Below are 17144 nucleotides of genomic sequence, written 5' to 3'. Positions count from 1 at the left end.
GTGACCTGAGTGTCAGCTACCACCTGCAGGTTCCGGTCGGGGGTGTTAAATCTACAATTTCGACAACCTCTAATAACTTTAGACTGACATTCTGTGTGGGAAGAGATGATGTAAGAGCCGAAACACTAAAGTTAAATAACTGTGTAATATGCTGCTCCAAACTGTTCTATAGAATGTGTGTGTGTGTGTGTGTGAGAATTATAGCCCATCTGTTGTTTTGTATACACAGTGTATTGTTTGGCCTGGGGGCGCCTGCGACTGGTAGCATTTCATGCTTCATTAACTAAAAAAATAACATTTCCCTGACATATTATGTATGTACTTCTCCTTGTTTATGCCCCTGCAGTCACTCACGCAGGCCAGTTAGCATTTTTACGATGCATGGTGATAACCAGACTCTGGTGATGGAGAGAGGCATGTCTGTGCACAGCAGCCAGACAACCCCCCCCCCCCCCCCCCCCCCAACCCTTGCCTCTCCCTCTCCTCCCCATAACCCTCCTTCTTCTTCCACTTGGCCGCCTTGTTTTAGCCATGAACAAGCGAAGATGGACTATGGCGCTGGCTGCCTTTCAGCCCGCCTCTCCCTGTCGGTCCCACAAAACGCCTTTCAGGGTCCCCAAGAGTACCAACTGGTGCATTTTATTACAGCGTGAAATGGGGAGTGAAAGACTGCTGTGGATGTTCCTACTTGGCCCTGCAGAATGTGTCGCTATTTGGAAGGAAGATAAGAGGACAAAGAGGAAATCGGCCACTCAGATGTTTTTGTTCGCCGTTAGTTTGTTGAAACAACCCCGTGGCCCCTTTTCCCTTTCAAAATAAATCTCATAGTGTTTGTGGGAAATATGTTAACACAGGATGATTAACAGTGTTCTTTGTATTAACCAAACGGCTGGTCGCTGCATTGCCAGCGAGGAGATTTCCTCAGGCTACACCTAGATATTGGCTACTAAAACCAACACAAATGCTGTATCCAGCTCAGGTATACATCGCAGTGCGATTCTGATGCGTGTTTTCCTAGATTAAATTAAACCCTATCACAACTATCAACGAGGGTGTCGGCGCCCCGTCCTCGAGGGTTCCATCCAGGCGGGTAGTCTGTTTGCTCCGAGGCAGAAAACAGCTTAACTCAGGCAGTGGGAACCCCCCGGTGAAAGAGTTGTTCTCCTGTTAGGTCAGAGATGATCAGACCCTCACAGTGTGACACAGTACGGCGGTGGAGCAGGGAAAACTGAGGTCAAAAGGTGTTCAATCTGCAGTTCTTTGCACAGTTCCCACCTTTATAAAAAGGAAATGCAGAGCAACATTTCCGCTCCAGAGGTGGAACTTTAAAGGGTCGAGAGAGAATCTTGTGGCTGTCCATTCAAGACTGAGGTCCAAACTGTAAATAGAGAATGGGCGCTTGATTGATGGGGCACCTCTTGTAATATATACAGCCATCCTTTTAGCTTTGGTGAGACATCTGTCGCCCATCCTGCTGCTCCCTGCTTAAATGTCAGCTTGTGGGTGTGTCCGGGGAGAAACGCTGAAAGATTTTCAGCTTTCAGCACACCTGCAGGGAGCTCTCACTGCTCCCAGACACATGCGAGGGGGTTATTTATGATGCATAAGGCATCGAAGATAGTATTAAAATGTCAAGGTGAAGTTTCTTTATAAGGGTTCTTAAGTTGGGTAATTTTGAGTGAACAAAGAGGGGTCTTGGGATTGGAGACCACACTGAGCACTCAGCCAACCACTCTGTGTTGTGTTTGCGCTGCTTGGCACGCAAGCCCGAGCACCTCGAGTCAAGGATGATTCTATTATCACCCGCCCGGCTGTAATTGCGATGAACCATAAAAAGATTTATTCTTAAGGAAAGCTGGTGGAATGCATTCATCGTATGCTCACAAGCCCATTCAGTGAGTAAAATGAGCTTGATCCCCCTGGCTTACATGTGTATGTATAGTGATTTGTTGAAGGGATTTGGGGGCTTTTCCGTGTGCGTCTACTGGCAGGACGTCCCCTCGACACTGGTGGAGGACGTAGCTATTGCCTCATTGTTCCACTGTGGTGCCTGTGCGAGGCTGCGATGTTGAGGTTGCCGCCTCTGCCAATCTTCACCGCAGGCTTCGCTCTCAAAGGACACAATCGAAAGTACAATTAATCACTGGCTAGCTTAATATTAAAAGCAGGTAATGATAAAACTGCAGATGCATTCTTGGCATAACCAGGACGGGACCGTTAGGCTCGTATGCCTTTTTACGTGCAGCGGCGGTTCACCTGATCAGTGCTATAAAAGTCCCATTGGTTTCTTTTGGAGCTCAGCTGTAGCTACATTGGTCCTTTCCACCGGGTCCAACTTTCCCTTTGGCGCTCTGTTTCATATCACCACCGGAGAAAGTTTCGATATTAAAGTAATTAAGAAAACACATCTTTGCGTTTCCTCTGGAGGAGGTCTGACACCCGGCCCTCCATCCACATAACGTTGGTTTTTTTTTTCAAATGCAAGCTGAGCGCGGAGGTGCAATTGAGCGCTGGCAGCCGCCTGCTGCCACATTCCTCCAGAAGTGAGGGTTTATGTTTCATCGTGCGCATGTCCAGCATACTCCATAAAAAAAGCACATAAATGTTTCACTGGCGGTGGCATCATAATGACAGAGTTAGTTAATGGGGTAATTAAAGTCATAAATACCGGCCTGACCCCCTGACGGAGATGTAAAATTTAATACATCTACTCTGTGTTAAATACACTCCGAACAGTAGGTGCCCTCATTTAGTCGCTGCCTGCCTTGTAGCTCAAACAACCTCAGCTCTGGTTACTATTATTACTATTATTTCAGAAGTGGACCTTCCACCGATGGCAGCCCTCCACCACCAATCGAACGCTGTCACTCACAGCAGACTAACGCAGGCGAATGTGATGAAAATGTACTGCTCCGCCTTGTCTAAGTGCTGTAGCCTGTGCATGAGTGTAAATTAAATGGAGTTGAATGAGTGACTTTGGCAGATCTCTGGCCGGTGTGGTTTGGCTGCTCCCTCGGCAGCACAGAAGCAGGCTGGCAGCGGCTCGGCGCTTTGACTGAGCTCGCTCCTCTCCTGTGGAAAAGCAGCATAAGACCCCCAGCTTCTCCCTGTCCCATCTCAAAATATCCTGTTTCCTGTGGCAGCATCTGTCTGGTTCTGCTGGATGTCCGTGAGCTTTTGTGTTATATTCCATTTTATTGAGTTGGATTCATTCGGGGCGAACCGTTTTTTTTTTTTTTAATTTGAAAAGCAAGAGGATTGGTAAACTTTCCTTCTAAATTCGATGATCACATTATGTTTGGCAAAGGGCTTCTCGCCTGTGTTGAAGCCAGACATTTGTAAATTTATTCCATGTGCTTTAAAAAGGGAATCCCAGCATGGTTAAAGCGAGTGTATCATTTATCAAGCGCTTGGTGGGGGCGGGACACCGTTGCCAGGACCAGTATGGGAGTCAAGATCGGGACGTTTGTCCAAGCAGCAGTGTGCAAACCCCCCCCCTTTCCTCCATCTTCGCGTTGATAGAAGATCATTTTTGCGCTTTAAAGTTATAATGTCAGGCACCTGTAACAAAAGGGGGCGTGGCCTCTTGTTGCAAAGGTGCACAGGAAGTGACAGGGGGAGCGTAGAGAAGACCGTCTTTGATGCGGTGACTTTTGAAGATCTGACGCCCGTCTCCTTTTCACAGTGCCTGGAGCCCTGCAAGGAATCCTGGGACCTGAAGGAAAACCAGTGCCAGGATTTATGCGAGGTATGTCATTACCACAAGTAAAGCGGCGGCCTCAGACGCAGGTGTGAGGGCTTTCATGTGGCCTCAGCCATTCAAGACACACATCACAGCATTTCTCCACAGATATTAGACAACTACAAAGAAACCAAATCATATCCTCTGTTGATATAGTGGACGTTAACGTCGACCTTTCGACTGACTCAATGAGCCCGTCTACATGACCATAAAAATCCAGTTATTATCCAATTTCTGGAGTTATCAGATTATTCAGGTAATCGTGTAAACAGCATAATGTGATATGCTTTATTAGATTTAAAATCTGATTAACGCACCTACATTTTCCCCTGTACTCTTTGTTCATGTACTGTAAACCGTACCCATTAATCTAAATTATTTCATTGTTTTACATCTGTGCATGTGTAAGAAAATGGAAGTGATTCAGTCACAATGTGGAAAGCGGAAAACAAAGTACAACAATCGGGGAGTTTTAACAAAGGGCCTATATTAGCCTATTTTATCCGCCCTCACATTTGGACAGCTAATGCTGACAGGAGGTAACACCATTTTTGATAAAAGACAGGAGGGTTTCAAAAGCAACTAGAAAATAGAGTCCAACGTCACTGTGGATGTACTTGCTGTAAAAAAACAAAACCAAACCTGATTTATGGTCACGTAAATGGGCTCCATATTGATTGTACATGTTGCTCCAGTCATCCAGTTGAAATGTAAACACTTCAAACCACACTGGCTCTCAGACGTGCCTGTTTGCAGACGTGTCCTTGAGGATTATTAACCAAGCCTCACGTGTCTTCTCTTCCTTCTCCGTGTCTCTTCCAGCCGCTCTTTCCCAAAAAGCACTATGAGTGTCTCACGAGCTGCGAGTTCCTGAAGTCGGTGGAGGGGGTGAAGCAGGGGGATTGTCCAGCTCCGGAGAAGGCCAGCGGGTTCGCGGCAGCCTGCGTGGAGAGCTGCGAGGAAGATGGGGAGTGTTCGGCAGTGAAGAAGTGCTGCTCAAATGGCTGCGGCCACACCTGCCAGCTGCCCAAAAACCTCTACAAAGGTAGCGTTGAAGCTCAGAATAACCTGAGGATGTGGTGTCTGTTTACAGTGCCAACAATCATCTTAATTACCCATCTGCTCGCTGTTTCATCTCTCTAATTACCGCTCCCTGAAAAGGGTTAAATGAGCACGGTTCGTTAGCAGAGTGATGGACACTCCTTCCCCCTCCACGCTGTTTAGTCATGTTGCTGGGTAATGAATCAGTGCAAAAATCAAGCTTGCAAAATTGCCATAAGTACTATCGAGCAAATAAATCCCACTCTGTCAAACATTAATTTTAAATCTCAGTGACGTAAATAGCACATTATCTCCATTTTTTGCTTTTGACAGCTTACTCGGAATCATAAATCTTTATTTCGTCTCTGTGTATTGTACTTCGCCCACACATCACTCAGGCTGATGCAAATTGGAATAAATCACTTTTTTTTTTAAACGTGTTGGATGGGCTCGAGGGTTTCATGGACACAGATGGGCCCAAGACTTCTTTTTGCGTCAGTAAAACAGATCTGAGGTTGCTGAGTTGCTTTGTGCAAGAACCAGGACTCTCTGAACTTGGAGATACGAGCTGGAGCTACATTATATACGCACTTAGCTAACAATTGCTGGAAGCCCGGGGGCCATAACAAAACCGAGGAGACGATGCAGCGAGAGGGGAGGAAGACAAGCTCAGTTCAAGCTTTGAACCACAACACTGGTAGTGCTGCATGTTCTTATTCGGACTCCAGCAAGCGTTGGCCTGTTTTACTGGACCCTCGTTTTCTTTTTGAGCTCCGTGTGCATTCAACATGAGGCTGTTTGTACTGGATTGTGGAAGAAAATCCCAAAGGACTTTGCGGTGGATGTCACGGTCTGAAGGTGAACTGCACGTTAATTGAGGGAGAGATGAAAGCAGGCGCTCGTTTGAAAATGTCAATACGGCACGCCCGTCAATGAAAACCATCCAGCGCGCCGAGACCATCACATCCAGCAGCCTCCCCACTGATTTCTGTCCAAACACTGAGCTCACGACGGGTCAGCATCAGAGCTGCGTTTACCCTGAATTACACCGAGCACTTTGGTGAAAGGATGGATGCAATTCCTGTGCCGGTCCTCAGTGTTAAAGGTCTAATTAGCCGCTCATGGTTTGAAGAGCGTAATTGTTTCTGTGTGTACATGAGTGTGTATGTGGACCTCGCCACGATGAGCCGTGATGCTGGAAGCTATTAGCAAACAAGTGGGGAGAAATGGAGCGTTTCTCCCACCGAGATCACTCTCAGATGTGTGTGTATTTGTGTGTAAGTGTGTGTTGTAGTCCCCGGCCCATGTATGTCCCTGACAGGGAGACTGGACCCCTGCCGGTCTTTTGAAGTTTAGCTAAGCCCCTTCATCTTTCTTTACATCAATAAGTTCCAGGACTGTGACATTCTGTCCTGCAAGGGTGGGCGAGACATTCGTAAAGCTGTGTTTCGGATAAAGTGGATAAAAATATGCTGTGCACAAGTCAAACTTGCGAAGCATCCAATGGTAGCTTAATCGGTTTGTCACACAAAGGGAAAAACCTCTCAGTTTTTACACATTTTATAGCCAATCAAATAGCAGAAGGAATTAGAGAATGAATTCATTGTTTTGGCTCTGAAACCTTTGCAGCTCTTCTAATCAGCAAGGCTCATTTCTGCTAGTTGCTGATGGTTGTCCAGGCCCATTAATCACTGCAGAAAGAACAGAACACAAGTAAATGTGCACAGAGGCTTAGATTTAAATGAGCAGGAACTTTAAGATAAGGTTGTTTGTCAGAGGAGGGAAGAACGCCAGACATGTCCGATTTAGACTCAAACTGGATCAACGTCATGAAAAACATTCCAGAGTTTCACATTCTGTACTCAAGTACAGATACTTGTGTAAAGAAAATACTCTGGAAATTCAACTTTTCTATTCAAGTGGGAAGGTTTGCCCTCTAAAATGTGCTCGAGCAAAAATGGGCAACCGATTTTATTTTTTTTTGTTTTTCGCAATTTACAAAACACAATTCAACCTTTGAGAAATTCCCAAATGAAAGGAGAATAATCGAGACACATTCTTGGAGCCGCCAACGTCGGACCTTGATGGGAATGTCTTGCTTTTCAAAATCTGAAGCGTTGTTGTCGGCAGTACTACCCAGTTCCCTTTCTCCTCCACTCAAGGAATATCCCTTTCCTCTGGTTAACTGTCCTTCTTTTGGCTTTCCCTCTTAGTTGATTGTCTTGTACGTTACCTCGTGATCCATGGAGATCACCAAAGTAACCAGTCGGTTCACAATGTAAAGAGCAGGAACAATATAAGTATATAAGTACAGGAATTTGGGTACAAATGTGGGGAGTAAAAGTGAAACATTGTCAGCAAAAGATACTTGAAAAATCTACTTAAGTCCTACTAGTGAAGTATTTGTACTTTATTCCTTCTCACCTTTGACAGCATCATCTGAGACTCCATTAGTCTCCTTTGGAAGTGTTACTTCAGCTTTACCTGCTGTGGTTCCTTCACTGAGAAGTAGCAGCTCCTTTAGGTTTGTGGTGCAGCAGGAGCGCGATAAAGGCCTCATCCAATGTGCTCGTTAATGTCCGATCCGCCGCGTGCTGAGCACCATTATACATGACCTCATCCTTTCACTTCAGATCGCTCAGTCATAACTGTCACTCACCGCGCTTTGGATGAAACCGCATCACGTTTGATGAAACTCAACCCTCTACGCACTTTCCCCCTCCTCGACTGCTTGTGCGGTTGAGGGAAACTGTCGATTTTAGGATGAAATCAAATTTGGCAGGGTTTCCAGCCGTTGTCGGCAGCAGTCAGACCGAACATCGAGCCGCCATCTGTCCTCAGCCGCTGTGCTCCGAGCGATATTTGGAGTTTTCTCCAAGCCCCTGTAATTAGAGCGGTTATTATGACAGTACGTGCGTGAGTTTTTGGAATTATATCCCCGCTGGTGTAATTGTTGGAGGATTGATCTCTTGATTGTGCCTCAGCAGTAGTTTTATCAGAGAATGTAATAAGCTGGTGGCCATTGGAGAAAAAAAAACAAAACACAAGCTGAATAATTCTTGGAACAAACATGACTAAAAGAGTGTTGGAAACATCAGACTCAGAGAAAGTGTATTTGTTCCCCTCCTACGTGTTGCACAAGCGTGTGTGAGAGTGTGTGTGGTGCTAATGCGGCTTTGCTGAGGTGCTTGTGTGCAAGATGAGCTAAGACAGAGGGAGAGGAGGAATGCTGCGGTTACCTCGGCGCGCATCGCCGCGCAGGAAATGTGACACTTTGATTTACACGCAGACACACACTCGACTGTAGAGCTGCGAAACCACAGCGCGGTGACCTCAGCTGTTAGCATGCAGCCGGCTGTTATCAGCGGTATAAAATAAAGTACCAGTTCCATATGCATATAGGTTACCGGCCCCCATCCATCTTCCAGCATCGTGCATCAATCAGTGGCTTCGCGCTCTCCGTGCGAGAATGGAATGGAGATGTTGGGCGAACAAGTGTTCTGCATATAGAGCACGGTTCTGATTAGAATGTTTACAGACACACAGATGTTGATAAATGCAGAGCAGTCTTGGTCCGATCAGAGCACCAGCACGATGGCCTCAAGTGCAAGGTGATTTATTGGGAACTGGGATGTATTTGGCTCCGGTCCTGTACCCTTAAACTCGCTTTTTCAATCTCCATCTCATTATCGCCACACTCGGCGCCCTGTCAACAACTCGCCACGTCTCCATTGTGATAAATTCACTTGAGAGACTTGATCTGACTCGGCATGTTTGGTTCAGCCCTGCCCGTGATAAATCGCCAATTTAGTGCACGTGGCCACATTAGCTTTGTTTGAAAGGCTGATTGTAAATCTCCATAATGCATATGAACTCTACATGTACACAATGTGTGTTTGCACTTGTGAGCGAGTCATCGTGTGCAGACCATCGCTCATCCTGGGGCCAGATGTAAAGCATCAGCATATTTCATACCACCACAGCCAGAAAAAGAACTGTCCCAGTGCACCAATTCTAGCCTGCCAAACATAATAAGGTGTCAGTTTCTTCTTCATCGTGAAATAGCACAATGAATGACTGATAATAAATGAAAAATAGTTAAACTGTACAATACAATTTATAAAAAAAAAAAAAAAAAAAAAAAAAAAAAGGAAATAAAGAGTTTATCTTCCAACTGTGTGTTTCTGCGCTCTTATGTATGTATATGATGTCAGCACGTGTGATGACAGTGAAATTCATCATCTACGACAGAGGTGCTCACACTTCTCCGGCTTTTAAAATGACCAAATCAAAACAAGCTACCTATGTTATAAATGAACTGTCCGAGAGAGCAGCTCTGCAACTCCCTTCTGTGGAGTCGTGTTAGTGGATCTGCAGATCAAACATTTCAAGGATTTTCTGAAAAGATGATTCTTTGGGGTATAGTTCTCCTTTCTTACTGCCCCCCTCCCATTTTTATGTCCTCTCCTTAGTAGAAATAAATTACAAGGCTAATACGGCAATTAACTTTCTACCATACGTACATAGTGTGAAAAAAATGAAATAAGACAATGCTGAATGTTGTTTTATGAAGATGGAGGATTCTGAATGAAGGCTGTCACATTCTTTGTAGGCATCACTTAATCAGCTCAACTGTCAATCATCTTTCGTCTTTTTCAACCTTCAAACTCTGATCAGAAAAATAAACATATACTAGGATGGTAATAAGGCTCAATTGAACCAATATGTGAAGGAAAAAAAAACCCCCTTTATTTTATTTTGCCCCCCCTAACAATAATGGAAGTTTTGCCATACCAGATCCTTCCACCAGGGGGTCAACCAGGATGCTTCGGCTTCATTTTTTTGTGGAGTGCTCATCTTCTCCATCTTTATATAACATCCGTCTATCCGGTTGTTCCTAAGCAGTGCCATAAAGAAATCGCATCAGCCATGCCAGGAAATCTCACAACCTGTTGCAGGAGACAAATGATGCTGTTAACCCATAACATGTATTAAATGTACTGCCATGAGGTCATGTCTCATTCTGAGACCTGTATCTGTCAGAGGCTTTGACGCTGTCGTTTAACTTTCCACCCCAGAAAGGAAAAGAGCAAATTTCCTGTTGGAAGTTCACCTACAAGGTTCCACACAGTGGTGATATTATCCGCCGTCATGCTATCGTCTTCTCCGCCTGTGTTTTTAGGAGTCCCTCTCAAGCCACGGAAAGAGCTGGTGTTTTTGGAGCAGGCGTCGGGCCAGTTGGAGATCCGCTGGTCCTCCAAGTTCAACATTTCTGTGGAACCGGTCCTGTATGTGGTGCAGCGCCGCTGGAACTATGGCATCCACCCCAGCGAGGACGATGCCACCGACTGGGAGACTGTGGCTCAGGTGGGAACCGGCAGGGAACGCCAAAGCCTCGAGGACGTTCTGTCCTTCCACATCAGACGTTGTCCCGATGCTTCTCGATCTTTTTGATCAGGCATTTGGGATTGGTTTCGCTGTGAAATCTCGGCTTCACGTGTCCCAGCGCGCCACATGCTGCAGCTGGGAAAGTGTTGCGCTGCGCTGACAGACTCTTGCACATTCCTCACTGTCACAGTGTCTTTGAAAGTCAGGCAAAGAGAAACACGCAGAGCTGACTGATGTGGCAACGAGCTCGCGACCTCGCACGAACCCTGACCCCTGCGGTTTGCTCTTCTCCCCCCCCATCTGTCCCTCAGACGGCAGAGGAGCGTGTCCAACTGGCAGACATCCGGGCCAGCAGATGGTACCAGTTCAGAGTGGCTGCAGTCAATGTACACGGGACCCGCGGCTTCACCGCACCCAGCAAACACTTCCGGTCCTCCAGAGGTCAGTGTGTGTGTGTGCGTGTGTGTGTGCGTGTGTGTGTGTGTGTGTGGTCTTGCATGGTCACCACGTTCTTGTTTGACACTGACTGGCCTCCATTTGTTGTGGTGAAGATTCAGGAACAGGTGGAGTCTCAAAAGCTGATTTTTGCTCGGTTCTTCTTGTGTTTGTGTCAACAAGATGAAGAAAAGATGCAAAGGGTTGAAAGTGTGTTATTGTTGTGGGAGCGGTGGTGCGCCTTCCTTAAAGTGAGAATATTCAGGAAACCTTCTGCCAAACCCTGTAAAGAAACAGAGTTTCAGCTGGGAAGCAGCCGAACTTCACACCTTTCATCTATTCTGAGGATTTAGGCATATTTTTAGAGCAAGTCGAGCTTTTGTTTGATCCTTTTACAAGCTGTTTGTTCAGCCCCGTGGCTCCGCACCGCTGCGGCCTCTGATCATTACTGAAATATGAGGGTTGGTGTCAAACATGAAGCTCTTTCACACTTGTGACTTTTGTTTACTTGTCTTGTAAATGTTTCCACACTTTTAGCCAGTGAGCTAAGTGGAAAAGATCATTTCTGCCAATGCCAAGAAGAATGGGAGTAATGAGGAGGGCGTGTGAGGCATCTCTTCTGCTCTGCAACCAGACCTTCAGAGGAGGGGCGTCCTCCACTCTACAGTCGTACAAATGTGATCGGTGGACTGCAGCCTTCACATGAACACCAGTGAAATAATCCAGGCCCGCTTCGGATCTTCTGCAAAGATTAATCAAGGGGTCCATGTGGGACCTTTTCATTTTTAATTTTCAGTCATGCTGAATCGCCGGTTGTGGCATTCGGCGTTCATTCGCTGAAGTCAGGGCGAGCTGTTCTGCGGTCTTGTTTGGCTTCAGATTCAGTCGAGAGTCGGCGGCTTTGACGAGCAGAGGCCGAGTCCTGAAACGGCCGGTTCATGTCTGTAAATCAGGCCCTGTAGAGTTGCGTGTGTTGTCTCTTTCACCTCCAGGACGCACACTGGACATCAACAAACTCGTGCTATTTATTAAGACATCTGGCAGACAGTCTAAATACATTCCATGTTCTGCCAAATACTGACAGATCTGTGCCAGATCACAGTGTCTGTGTCTTCGGTGTGTGTGTGTGTGTGTGTGTGTGTGTGTGTGTGCGCGCGCGCTGGCCTGTCCTGTCAAGCCCCCATCAGACCGTTGCTCCCAAGAGCCAGGCCTCTGTCTGGCTGTGGGACGGGGCCAGACACCAGGTGGGGAGAGGATTCAGCTGGAGGGAGGGAGACCAATCTCCAATCAAGCCAATCAGCGCAGGAACATTGATAGATTGATGGGAGCTGTCAGGGATCTGATGAGCCTCTGCACATTCTGCCGTGCCGTTGTTGTTTATACAGCGCCGACGTATCATCTGAGTGCAATTTTGCACAACTGCTACTTTGTTTGCCCAAGTTGTTCGAACTGATTGCTTATTTATCTTGTGCAGCCAGGCTCAGCCGGTGTGGACAAAAATCGGGGTGTCCGTTTGTGGATTTGGATAAGATTAAATGTGTTACAGGTGGACCAGGGCAAAGAAAGCGCAGGCCAACTGGGCCGTGGCACCAGTCATTTTCTCATTAGAGAGCTTTTCTCATCCAGCTGACGCAGGATAGGGAAAAGCGGTTGGGGGGCGGGGGGGGGGGGTGGAGGAGAGCTTCACATAGAGTTAGAGCACTGGAATGTTGACTGAGGAGCTGAAGTGAGCGCCATGTGGTTGCAAACCCCTGACCTGCTGAACGCTGTCATAGGCCCGACATGACACCTGTCATAACATCTGATGACAGAGCATCAGTGCAGCACTAATTACTTTACATAGTGTCATTACCCCCCCAGCGGCAGTGGGACCCCTTGAGTGTTGAAAGGCGTCCTGGTCTCTTCTGTTTTTAAAATTATGTATGCTGGATAAACTGTCCAAATGTATGCATATGCGAGGTCCTGAAGGCTGTTAACACTCTCGCTGTTGTCGCCACCTCCCCAGATCCCGCAGCCCCTCCCAGGCCCAGCAATTTGCGCATCACCAGCGTGACGCCAGGCGACGAGGGCTCGGTGACGGCCCGTCTCAACTGGACCCTGCCGGAGGAGCCCGATATTCCCATACATCACTACAAAGTGTTCTGGAGCTGGACCGTGCCCACCAAGTCCATGGTGCCATCCAAAAAGAAACGGAGGAAGACCACCAACGGGGTAATCTTTTCACCCTGCCTCGGTGACACGCTCTTTCTCTCTCTCTCCGTTTTTTCCCCCCCGTCCTTTCATATGGAGCCTCGTCCAGGATTATCTCAGCACCTTTCTGTCTGGCACCGGCTCTAGTGTAAATATCCCACTGTGGAAAAAGGAGCAGGCGTACAATAGGAGTTGCATTTATGGTTGCAGAGCCATCAGTCACACAGATTGATCCAGTTTGCTCTTCATTGTTTTAATTCCTCAGGCTGGTGAAAGCACTCTTAGGTGCACTGTTGTCGAGCTTTGAAGGAAGCCACATTAAGTGTGATAAATAGCCTCGTTTATGGGGATAAATCATGCTTTCCAGGGCTGTTTTCCTAAATATCTCCATCTGCATGGCTTTCATGCTGCCGTGACTGTGCTTGGGCTTTTCTTTTGTGTGCAGATTCGGCTGTTAGTGTGATTCTGCATCAGTTTTTCAAGTAACTTTAAGATTGTTTCTCTCAGGTTTCACATTGTTGCACAGCAGCAGAATCTTCCAGGGATGTTGTCAGCAAACATTTTGACTGCATTCAAGCCCCATGAAAAATAAATCCAGGCGTCTTATTTCAGGGATTTGTTGATAAGATCACATAAAAAGTCTATTTTTAGGCGGACGTAACCCAGCGCAGGGAGAGATGTGCACGATCGTCCAACCCAGACAGCTCAAGTTGATAAAACCTCAAATTACTTTTCATATAAATCGGTTAAATCACAGCCTGTGTGTATATTTTCATTGCATTTTATCAAATGAGTTCAGATTCCTGCTGCTTCCCTGGAACAGCCAGGCTGTGGAGTAATGACTGTCATTGCAATATTGACTCGCCTTATAATAAGACCTGTATTAAGACGGCGCCGCTGTGTGACCTGACGCGCCTGTTAAGAATGTTTCATTAACGCTCTGAGCTGATGGACAGATCGTCTAGACAACCCCACACGCCTCTTTGCTCCTCTCCTGAATTAGTTTATGGGATAGTTAGCAGATGAGTCACCAGGTGGGAGACACCAGACACCTATTGACACATGTACTACTGGTTTCCACTTTGGCACCTTGGGGCTTTGAAAGCAGCCTGCTGGTAGAGGAATGTCAAAACACACACAGCCAATAACAAGAACTCATCAAGCTCATGCTGGCGGTGGAATGCTGCAAGTCAAACACAGCGAGGAAGCGCTGGGAGGCTCTGATAACACGGATCCCTGACGCGTCCCTGACGGTTGTCTCTTCACCGTGGTACCTTCTTCAGCTCCACATGTGTTCCTAATAATCAGGGCTTTCCCTCAGGCCCAGTTTAGCCAAAGCTGATCTAAGTTGGAAGTAGGAGCGGGACAAATGACAGTACGGTAATAATGCGTTGCCAACTTTCATACAAGTGTTTTCTGTTGTCACAGGCTCAGAGCTGGGTGGATCTGGAGGGACTGCAGCAGAACAGCAGCTACAGTGTGGAGCTGCAGGCTGTCACGTACTGGGGACAAGTGCGTCTGAAGAGCTCCAAGGCTTCTCTGCAGTTCAGCACTGCCCAGAATAACGAGTCAGGTAAAAAAAAGAGGCCCCTCAGTTTCTGCCGGTCAGTCAGCACTCTCGCTGCTGTCTGCTGTTTGACTCAATACTAGCTACCAAATAATCGTGGTCCACAGAGGATCCATCTTGCTCAGTTTAGCATTCATTTGAATTTCATCTGTAAGTGCTCACAGTTTAAAGATGTCGTTCATTTTGTGAAATATCACTTGCTTTTGGCACAGATTTGGGTGCTGGAGCTCAGCTTTAGCCAGACAAACCACAGCAGACCATGACACATTTGACATGTGGCTTCGGGGGGAAATATCTCCCTATCTTTTCCATGAATTGTCGAAACAAATTCACTGGCCACATTTCTATTGAGGCAGGTCTGTTTGCATAGTGCACGCAGCAAAGAGAAAGGAAAATTCTTCTTCATCCAGTCGCAGTTTTACTGTTTATTTTGCACAAGTCCCTTGCACCCTATTAGCTAATTATTTCCTTTAATCCTGTGCTGCATTTCATGTTTACTGCAAAGTTACAGATGAGCAGCTGATGCTAAACTATTATGTGAAAAATGTGTAAACCCTAAAGATTAGGTTGGCTCTGTGTGAGTGTGCTTGCATTCAGCTCAGATCACAGCTGGGCTTTAGCGCCTCACATGGGCCCTGCTTTGCTTGATCACAACCATCTGCTTAAAGAACTGGAACACAGATAATATAGAAACAGAGATAAATATGTTGCTAGAAATAGTGAGAGGTGCCACAACATGGAGCTGATTGGTCAAAAGAAAGAACGTTCCTCCTTTGTCATTAGATTTATTGGCTGTTTTGTCACGCTGTCATGGTGTCACCTGATGTGTGGCTGCCACAGCTCTCTCCAACTATTACACACATCGTACAGCTGAAACCGGAGCCAGATCACGGCGTTGTGTTCCAAACCGTGCCGTTCCGTAATCATCAGAACTGAGGCTCTTAGTTAAAATGCAGCTTATGGGTCTCACACGGGATCACACAGCACCTGAGTTAAAAAAAGAGAAAGAAATGGAACTGTAGATTTGTGATTAAAGATCCATGTGGGAGCAACCACCTTGGCAGGGTTTTTCTTTTTGTGTTTGTTTGTATTTTTCAAGTTAAAATTCCCTTAATTGCAGCGAGACTTCAGGCAAACGATCATCATGAGAATAACAAAAAAGCAGGAATAGCCAAGGTCTACTGCGAGCACATCTGCATCCATTTGGAGTCCCAGTGTGTTTAGGAAACACAGACCAACCCCTACAGTATTCGTGGCTCTAGAGGGAATTGAACCTCTAACCTTGGCAGTCTCAGCGCTGTGTTTACCCATCCAGTAACGCCAGACTTATGCATAAAGAAAATGTTGTGAGTGCTGCGATCCTAACAAAGAAATGTGTGTTTTGGTTACCATGCTGGAGAGTTTGCCACAACACCGTTAATGCTGTGTCTTAGCTACAACAGCAAATATTTCTTTGCTTTTTGATCTTTTCCCAGTGAAATCTGTGCTAAAGTCAAAGAAGGAGGAGGTATCCCTTCTCGGTTCCACCCTGGCCAAGCGGCCCTCTGGCCCGTTGGAGGTGGGCACGCCCTTCTACCAGGACGGCCAGCTGCAGGTCCGAGTCTACTGGAAGAACCGTGGAGGTAAGCACCCACGCTTTGACTCATTTGTGGCTGGTTTGTGTGTGTGTGACTGGTGCGTGCCAAGTATTACGATGGGTTCTCACTCAGTCAATCAACAGATTATTTCCATAAGTGCTGTATCATTAGGTGCAAATGAAATAAATGAAACAATGTGTCTTTGTAGTGGCTGGGTAATGTGAGTTCTGCACATGTTCTCACAAACTGGCACATGGACTGGGAGCGCAGAGCCACTGTTTGGTAAAGCACAATAAACACACAGAGCTTAGCCGTGCAACGGGATCTATTGACAGCTGTGTCTAATGGATCCGCGCTCTCGCAGTAGTGTTGAATGGGACCATTTTGTTGTACAAGACTTGATGTCATTCGGGACAGTCGGCCGTGGGTCGAAGCACCGCAAGGGGTTAAAATCTATAGGAATGTCTGTCCCAGTGTCCATTCCCCAACCCTACCAGAGTGGAAATATGGAAACCTTGAAAGCCATGCTCTCAGGGTAACCTGTCAAATCCCATTCGCTGGTCTATGTTATGTTACTAATATATGTCATCGCCTCAGCCAAACTCCACATCTTGGAGTCAGGAATGCAAGCCCTGGCAGAGAGAGAGGCCTGGTGAGACACCAACTGCTGAATCAGTGCGAGAGGGAAGATGGCGTTAGCCCAGAGCTGTTAGCGAGTTTGGCTTGTACCGGCCGAGCGCAGCGATGCTGGAGGGGACGGAGCATGGTCGGGGATTCTCGGTGTTACAGAGTGGGGTTGATCCCCGTCCTGCCTCCTTCCGTGTCCTGTTTGCAGCGACGGCCTGCGTCGGGTGCTCCTCAATGGTCTGAGGACGTGACCTTGAGGCCAGAGTTGCGCTGCTGTGAACAGACAGACGGATGCCCCGGGGGAGTTTTGGGGCATCTGGTTTGTGTGACAGGAACAGGTTAGCTGCACCACCATTAAACGCTCCCTCCTCTCTGTGATCCTGAACAGCCTAAACCTCTGCTGAGTCTCCAGAAGCCGTCCATCCATCCAGATAATGTATCTTTTGTGGTCCGGGCACCCAGAAAATAGGCCCGTCTGAAGATTCCATTCAGCAGTGATTAATCAAACACCACTGATCTCCTGTCGACTGCATGATTCTCACGTCCTATTTCTTCTTCCACATCTCACTTCCCTTCT

General features: G+C 46.9%; 2 protein-coding genes across 10 annotated transcripts in view; one reads left to right on the top strand and one right to left on the bottom strand.

Annotated features, from left to right (window-relative positions):
- The window catches only part of LOC105418387 (ABC transporter F family member 4-like), a 239284-nt gene that overhangs the window by 166101 nt on the left and 56039 nt on the right, over window positions 1–17144 (bottom strand). The window lies entirely within an intron of this gene.
- Window positions 1–17144, top strand: part of anos1 (anosmin 1) — a 38539-nt gene that overhangs the window by 13957 nt on the left and 7438 nt on the right. Inside the window, exons 3-9 of the mRNA XM_003961816.3 lie at window positions 3686–3748; window positions 4565–4787; window positions 9966–10150; window positions 10483–10612; window positions 12612–12817; window positions 14225–14369; window positions 15839–15985. Of these exons, the coding sequence (XP_003961865.1) occupies window positions 3686–3748; window positions 4565–4787; window positions 9966–10150; window positions 10483–10612; window positions 12612–12817; window positions 14225–14369; window positions 15839–15985 (1099 nt within the window). The remainder of the gene's footprint in view (window positions 1–3685; window positions 3749–4564; window positions 4788–9965; window positions 10151–10482; window positions 10613–12611; window positions 12818–14224; window positions 14370–15838; window positions 15986–17144) is intronic.

The sequence above is a fragment of the Takifugu rubripes genome, chromosome 1 (assembly GCF_901000725.2).
Source record: "Takifugu rubripes chromosome 1, fTakRub1.2, whole genome shotgun sequence".
NCBI classification, from domain to species: Eukaryota; Metazoa; Chordata; class Actinopteri; order Tetraodontiformes; family Tetraodontidae; genus Takifugu; species Takifugu rubripes.
The sequence above is the reverse complement of the archived record's forward strand: the minus strand, read 5'-3'. Positions and strand labels throughout refer to the sequence as shown.